The sequence below is a fragment of the Miscanthus floridulus genome, chromosome 14 (genome assembly GCF_019320115.1).
Source record: "Miscanthus floridulus cultivar M001 chromosome 14, ASM1932011v1, whole genome shotgun sequence".
Classification (NCBI taxonomy): domain Eukaryota; kingdom Viridiplantae; phylum Streptophyta; class Magnoliopsida; order Poales; family Poaceae; genus Miscanthus; species Miscanthus floridulus.
Genome location: NC_089593.1, coordinates 38,961,101 through 38,969,741, shown reverse-complemented (window position 1 = coordinate 38,969,741; position 8,641 = coordinate 38,961,101). Strand labels below are relative to the sequence as shown.

The following is an 8,641-nucleotide window of genomic DNA, read 5'->3' as shown; positions in this document are numbered from 1 at the left end:
ATAAAAAAGGTAACCTTTTAAAAGAAACCTTTACACCTCAATTGGCTAGAAAAGATAAGACTAATGACAGAAAAGTGCACCTTTACACCACAAACAGACATCCATTGTGGCAGTTTCGAGCAAGAAAAAGATAATTTAAGGAGTGTTTATAGCTTGCACGAAAATCGGCTTCACCTCGAACCATGTATTCAACATGCACCTCCCCGGTCCATAGCACGAATCCAGGTAGTAACATACACTACCGGACTCCTTGAGTTTGCCGAGTACCCGAAACACTCGGCAAAAGACATAAAATACTCGATAAATGGTTCGCCGAGTGTAACACTCGGCGAACAGCACTCGCCATAAACAGTGACGGCAAAGCCAACTTTGCCGAGTGTCTTTTATCGGGCACTTGGCAAAGCCTTTGCCGAGTGCCCGACACTCGGCAAAGTTTAAATCGAAAAAAACCCGGAAAAAATGGGAATTTTTACCCAAAAAATGGAAAAAAAATTTTATGGATGGAGGCCCCCACCGACCAGTGCCCACCCATCTCCGACATTTTTCGCGTGAATTTCATGGCTACGCGGCCGACGCGATTCGAACCCGAGACCTCTCGCTGTGCACATACCTCCTCTACCACTACACAACACTCTCACTTGTGTCTGGATTCCGTTTTAGTTCCTAATATATTATACTAAACCGAGTGTAAATTGCATGTTTGAGGCCCTAAACGAATTCAAATAAAAAAGTTGTAAACTACAAAGTTTCATAACTTTTCGAGATCTACACTTTTAGTTTAGGAAGTTTTTCCATCCGAGGTCGTTTACAAAATTTGAATTTTAAAATTTTGAAATTCAAACACAGTTTTACATGACAAGATGTTTTCAAATTAAAAACTTGTCAACTACAATGTTTCATAACTTTTTGAGATCTATAGAGTTTATTTTGGTTGTTTTTTCATCCGAGGTCGTTTGAAAAGTTTGAAATTCAAACGCAGTTGTGCATGACAAGATGTTTTCAAATCAAAAAGTTGCCAATTACAAAGTTTCATAACTTTTCGAGATCTACAAAGTTTATTTTGGTTGTTTGGTCATCTGTTCATCCGACATGGTCGTTCTAACATTGTTCACAAATCTTATATATCTCTCTTGTAGTTTCATAAACTACAAGAGAGATATGTTAGATTTGTGAACAAATTTATTTTCACTTTGTCGTATGAAGAAAAGACCAAAACAAACATTGTACATCTTGATGAGTTATACAACTTTGTAGTTGAAAACTTTTTCATTTGAATTAATTTACTGCTTCAAAATGTGCTTTGAAATTTTCTTTGCCGAGTGTAAAAAAAAATAACACTCGGCAAAGAAGCTCTTTGCCGAGTGTAAAAAAAAACACTCGGCAAAGAGACTCTTTGCCGAGTGTTAAAAAAAACACTCGGCAAAGAGCCTCTTTGCCGAGTGTCAAAAAAAACACTCGGCAAAGGCGTCTTTGCCGAGTGCCAAAAAACAACACTCGGCAAACCACCTGGCACTCGGCAAAGAGCCGGTCTCCAGTAGTGATACTCTCACCCACTTTATCATGTGAGTTGTCATCCATAGTGCACAAGTAATATCTACAAGTACCAGAAAATAATATCTACAAGTACCAGAAAGTTGTTGGATACTCCCTTAACAAAGCAACCGTCAATAGATAACAAAAAAAAAATGGTTAATGACAAATAACCTCTAGCTAGAGGATATAAAGCCAGGAGCATGGATATACTCAACCATGAACTCATGCGTGAAAGCAGGGACAAATAAGTGGCAAAGATGCTTATATATTTAAAAATATAACAAGAATAGAAAGAAATCAATCAAGAAGCAACAACCTCATAATTTTAGCGTGTCTTTATTTTCTTTCCAACAAAAAGGTGATCCTTTGGTTTCCTATAAAAACACTGTGCATATGGTACCATCCTCAGAAACAACTAATAGTGCTATCAAAGTATCACATTCAATGCTTTCAGAGTTCTAATCTAGTAAGGTACAACATCTATCTTGTTGTTCTTAAAGTCTTGTTTCTTGTATCTTGTATCTTATATCCTTCACTTTGCGAAAGCATGTTGTCTTTGCAAATTTATCTCATTTTTTCATTTACAGCAGAATAATAGAAGTTGTTTGTTAAATTAATAGTAATTTCTGCATTACAACATCAATTGTAAGAAATAACTATATAATTGTTTCATATCTAGGTGCATCTATCACGGCCACAGAAGAAAGAAATGGACCATCCTGATGATAACATTTCTACACCACAAAGGATGTCCATGCCATCATCTGAGCAACAAACGATAGATGAATTTTGGAGGAAGAAACAAGATGAAATTGAGGCAATTGAAGACTTCAGCAAGCGTGCGATTCCCATGACCTGTCTAAAAAAGGTCCTATGTGCCGAGAAGGGTAAAATGATGATGACATTCGACATGCCATCCTTCGTCACAAAGGCATGTGAGATATTTGTGCAGGAACTTTCACTTCGCTCTAGGATGTGTGCCAATTCCCACCATCGGGATATCATACTAGACTCTGATATTGCTGAGGCTATTGTCTCCATGGAGTCATATGATTTTCTGAATGATGTTCTATGCAAACATCAGGGAGAACACAACTCAGCCCATCATCCAAAGTCTATTAAGAAGCGTAATCACAATAGGTTGACAGATCAACCACAGACATCCGGTCATCGTCGTCCTCATAAGTACCCAATGCCACAATTTATTTCTCAGTCTGCAAGGTATCCCCCCTTTGCTCTTCCTCCTCCTTTGCCACCAACAAATGATTACCATGTGCCCCTATCCTTGCGGTTCCAACCACAAGAAGCATGCCCCTTGATTGCAACCACAATCACACAGACACCTGTTCTGGGTGGACCAATACATCATTTGCCTAATATCCCAAATGAAGGCTACATGAGCACAACTCCTTCGATGGATACATATTATGTTGAAAGTGCTAGCAAAAATAATGTTGTCTCTCAAGATGGAGATGTGACATTCCATTACCCTTTTGTTCCTCCTGTTGCATGGGAATTATCATCCATTCCACTAGTTGCTAATAGTAATGGCCCTATTTCTACTGGAATCACTGAGTTGAATCATACAAAACTGTTGGTTGCGCATACTGGAAATACCACACATGCTTCTCATATTGCCAATGCCAACGATGGCATTGATCTCAAAGCTACTATCAGTGTTAACGATGGAGAACTGCAAGGACAACCAGAAATAAGCAATAGTATTGTTGCCCATCATCTAAATGTTATGCGTGGAAGGTTAGACACAGAAGTCGTTTCTACTACAAATCTGAATGGGAGGAATAACGGACATATCAATTGGGATGAAACTGATATGGCTGACGATTCCCTACTGATGGAGTTTTGGGAGGACGTCATGATGGATGAAGACCGATCACCTTTGCCAGACAATACCTCCACTGTTGGTATTGTTCCTGTTCCTTGTGATAAGCCAGAACTTGAGGGATTTGATCCCGAATCATATCTTGTTGATGACACCATCTCCGGTGAAAGTACCAGCAAGGAGGCATAACTAGCTAGAAGGATTGTGGTGATGGGAAGGAAGCAAGAATAGAGATGTAGGGACAAGTGTTTTGTACCAGGCTTATCTCTATATATGTAAGGGAAGTTAAATAATGTATATCTTTTCTTGATTGAAATCATTTCTCTATATATTTCCTTGTTGCGCCCAAGTGAAGTTTTTTTGACTTCAGATTTATGAACATTATTTTAAGGAAGCCAGCAAACGTTGAGTATTGTTTTTCTTTAATGGCCAGCTCCAATGACGGAAAAGTGCACCTTTACACCACAAACAGACATCCATTCTAGCAGTTTTGAGTAAGAAAAATATACTTTAAGGAGTGTTTATAGCTTGCACGAAAATCGGCTTCACCTCAAACCATGTATTCAGCATGCACCTCTCTGAGATCACAAAAAAAACATGCACCTCTCCGGTCCATAGCACGAATCCAGGTAGTAACATACACTCACCCACTTTATCATGTGAGTTGTCAGTGCACAAGTAATATCTACAAGTACCAGAAAGTAATATCCAGCAGTACAAGTAATATCCAGAAGTACCAGAAAGTTGTTGGATACTCCTTTAACAAAGAAACCGTCAATAGATAACAAAAACAAATATGGTTAATGACAAACAACCTCTAGCTAGAGGATATAAAGCAAGGAGCATGGATATACTCAACCATGAACTCATGCATGAAAGCAGGGACAAATAAGTGGCTGAGATGCCTATATATTTAAAAATCATGCAAGAATAGAAAGAAATCAATCAAGAAGCAACAACCTCATAATCTTAGCTTGTCTTTATTTTCTTTTTAACAAAAAGGTTATATTTCCAAGTCGCCAAGCCTCAGCCAATGGGAGGGGAGCCTGAGCCAAGACCGATTCGGCCCCAGGCATTCGGGGCCAAAACCCAGGCGGCTTCCTACCCCAAGCGCTTCTGACCGCCGACCCACATCGTCAAGTATGACGGGGAGACCAACCACAACCACTGGATCGAGGACTACCGGTTCGTGATGAGGGCTGTGGGGTCAGATGATGACTTCGTGGTCCAGTACCTGTTCCTGCTTCAGTCAAGCTTAGCGAGGGCATCGCTCGAGTCCGGAGCTGGGCCGACCTCCATTCGACCTTCATCAGGCACTTCCAAGGTACCTACACTCAATCTCGTAACTCTTGGGATTTGCGCAATTGCAGGCGGAGGTCGGGCAAGACCCTCTAGGAGTACATTCAGCGCTTCTCCAAGAAGCACAACGAACCCCCCAATGTCATGAACGCGGCCGTCATCAATACCTTCACCTGTGGCACCACCTGCGAGGTGCTCATCCGTGCGCTTGGGTGTGAGGCCCAGCGAACAACATGGGAGCTGCTGGAAGTTGCCACCAAGTACGCCACATAAGAAGAATTCGTCTTGGCCAACTTCAGCGGTAGAGGCAAGGCCAACGCCCACCACAGCAGTGGGAACGGCAACGATGAGGCCAACGTGGCTGGTCGTCACCTCGATAAGATGGACAAGAAGCATCGTGAGGAGGAGATGGTGGCCTAGCCGACAGCGCCACCCGACCCCTGCCTAGAGGGGACCAACGCCTCGAGCACTTCGAGAAGGTGCTCAAGGGGCCCTGCTAGTTCCATGGCGGGTAGGCCAGGCCCTCCTCAAAGACTGCGGGACGATAAGGAGCTACATCCGAGGAACCATTGACCTAAAGGGCAAGGATAGAAGCATGCCCACAAGGTCGACGTGGAGACCAATGACGGACAAGAGGAGGAAATCGAGTTCCTCAAGGCCGAGCAGTGCCTGATGATCCTCATAGGCTCCCAAGCCTACGAGGAAGAGGTGAATGTCATTGACACCATTGTCGCCCAGACGTGGCTTCAATGGTCAGAAATGGCCATCACCTTTGATCAGGGATGACCATCCCGACCACGTCCCTCACCTAGGGGCCGGGAGCTACCTGCTCGTGGTCAGCCCGATTGTGGGCACCACATGCCTATCTAGGGTGCTCATGGATGACAGCAGCAGCCTCAACATCATCTACGCTGAGACCCTCGACAAGATGAAGATACCCCGGAGCAGCCTCCTCCAGAGCAAAGCACCATTCTACAGGGTTATCCCAGACAAGCAAGCCGTGCCGCTCGTGCGCATCCACCTGCATGTCACGTCTCGTCCACCCTTTGGTCCCTTGGTCCAAGCCTTCTCATCTGCCCTTCACTGCTCTCAGTCCATCGCGCCTAGACTCCGCATCTAACCTTCTCCATTGTCATCAACCGTTTTAGCACACCCAACACCTGCACAATCACAAGCTAAGAGACATGCTGCACAACACACACGGCATAACTCAACATGACACATCCCATTAGCCATTAGCATAATCAAGCACATTTGAAATATGACTAAACTGGTAAGCCTCGAACCTCTCAACTCCTGTGCCATTCATTCATCACACGCACATAGGCATATCTCCACCATGTGTTCACAACAATGTATAGTTTAGCGGGTGTAGTCTCATTTTAGCCCTGCTATTGACCTGCGGCGGCTTACAGACATGATGGAGGTCTTGTCTTCATCTTTGGCTGTGCAGCTGACCAGCGTGTATTTTAGGAGAAGGGAGGTTCTAGTTTGATGATGCTTCGTGGAAAGAAGAATCATATGACGGTCATCTATTCAGTTGTTTCGGTCACTTTTATTGCTATGTGGTCATGTTCTTAGAAGCCATGTTCCCACGAGGGGACGGGGACGTGGAACAGGAACAGGAACTTTGGATGATATTTTATAACGTGGGAACGTAAATGTTCCCGAATCGGGAACGTCCACGTTCCCAGAATGACGTTCTCAGAACGAGGAACATGGCCATGTTCCATGTTTCCAGGCTGCTTCCTTGACTCATGTTACTAAATGACTGGTTGGCGAAGAATAGGCAAACTTTGGAGACATATAAGATGCTTAGATGTACCGTTTCGTCACCTTGTTTTGTAAGACGATGGTGGTGTTTTAGAGGCTTTATCTATATCACTTCATAGTACAATAGAATATAGGTCGATAGACCAGTTGCCCGTGTCAAGTTATTTGTACATAGTTGGATTGTAGGTTGATACACAGGTTAGAGCATCCTGGGTCTCATTCCACTACTACATATCTGGACATCACTGCGGCCTCATAACTGCCAGATTAGGTTGAATCGGTGGTGATGTACCTTCACTGCCGGTTCTGAGCTTAAAATTAGAAAATGATTGGGGCTGGGTCCAAACCGACAGTGAAGGTCCACATCACTGCGGGTCTGTGGCTTGCACCGGTAGTGGCTTGATGTCTACTTATCACTGCCGGTTCTAGTCAAGAACCGTCAGTGATGTTGGGCTATCACTGTTGGTTCTAGACAAGAACTGACGGTGATAACATCACAGTACAAAAAGCTAGCGCCGTCCTCTCCTTCCTTCCTCTCATCCATCCCGAGCACAGAGGCACGTGTATGGGCCGCTCCCTCCATTGTTGCGGCTGCTCTTGACCATGAAGCTAGCTCTTGGATTTGGAAGAATGGCTTGATCTTCTTGCTTTAAGGTTAGTAACAAGCATCCACTACTTTGATTTTGTTGCTTAATTAGCATTGTTTTGATGGCTACATTGCTTGATTCTCATTCTAATTCTTTCTTCATTCTAGAGAGCACTTTTCCAATTGGACTTTGTGCAAGGCTTGCAAGCAAATTGTGGTGAATCCATCATCCAAAAGGTTGGTGTCTTTGAACACATTTAAATTCCTAGCTAATTACATGGTGGTCAAGATCATTGTTAGTATGTGATGCTATAATTAGTTCTTGATAAGAGTAGAGTAGATTCTTTTATAATTTTGGTGAGCAATTTAATCCATGTGCCACCTACCAACACATTGTTTGGAGCTACATTGTTGTTCATGATCATATCTCCAATTTTAGTGTTTTTTAATTAGTGTCTCTATTTTTATGTAGCATGGAGTAGAATAATTATTTTTTATTATTGTGAAATAATTGTTTTTTAATGGTGCTACTATTTTCAATTTATATGGCTGAGGCTACCAATTTCAATATTCCAATAATTAGTGTACAATAATGTTTTCCAAAAATGGGGTGACTAAATTAAATAAGTGTAGAATAAATTATTGTTTCGAGCAACAATTGTTGTTCATGAAGCTCCACTTGTTATTAATTTCTCTGTAATTACTATCTCAATGTTTTGTTGTGCAGAGATGGATCGAGAGTGGATGTATGGGTCCCGAACGGACAAGCAGGTACATGGTTGGCGTCGGCAAGTTTCTCACCGATGCCAAAGCCCATGCTGGGAATGGGAACCCTATCTTCTGCCCATGCAAATATTGCATGAATCAAAGGGAATGGGCTCAAATTGAGTCTATATGAATGCACTTGATTACCAGGGGGTTCATGCCAAACTATACAATATGGACTATGCATGGTGAGGTTGGTGTGAATGTTCTGCAGGAAAACGATGATGATGTGGCCATGCCTGACGTAGCCATCCACGATGCTGATGAGGAACCCGGTATCAACACGGAACCTATGGCCACAGTTAATGATGTGTTTAGGAACATGCTAGCTGACGACACCGAGGATAACGATGGCATTTCTTAGCTGCTACATAATGTAGAGACCGGATGTCTTAGTCAAAGACAGCTGAGAAAGTTAGAGAAAATGAGACAAGATGGCAAAACACCATTGTATAAGAATTGTCCAATGAACAAATTGGAAGCCAACATCATGCTGTTAGAGTTCAAATCGACAAATGGATTGAGCGATAAAGGCTTCGATCAGTTGTTAGGTATAATAAGGAAAATGCTCCTAGAAAAAAAACGAGTTGCTAGAAAAGACATTCCTAGCCAAGCAAATGATCTGCCCCATCGTCCTCGAGGTTGAAAAAATCCTACACGCGTTCCAATGATTGCATATTGCACCGTGAAGAAGAATACAAAGACTTGGATATGTGCCCCAAGTGTGCAAGCTCCACAGTACAAGAAGGGCCATCAGATGAGGGTACCAAGACCAGAGGAGGTCACGTGAAGCTCATTTGGTATTTCCCTATAGCTCCCCGAGTGCATAGGCTGTTTGCATG

The 8,641-nt window shown here is 42.8% G+C and overlaps 1 protein-coding gene across 1 annotated transcript; it reads left to right on the top strand.

Moving 5' to 3' along the window:
* The first annotated feature begins 2,242 nt into the window (after positions 1 to 2,242).
* Positions 2,243 to 3,565, top strand: LOC136505000 (uncharacterized). Its single transcript, XM_066500055.1, has 2 exons — positions 2,243 to 3,162; positions 3,268 to 3,565. Exons 1-2 carry the CDS (start codon positions 2,243 to 2,245, stop codon positions 3,563 to 3,565), a joined length of 1,218 nt encoding a protein of 405 aa, XP_066356152.1.
* Positions 3,566 to 8,641: the final 5,076 nt, after the last annotated feature.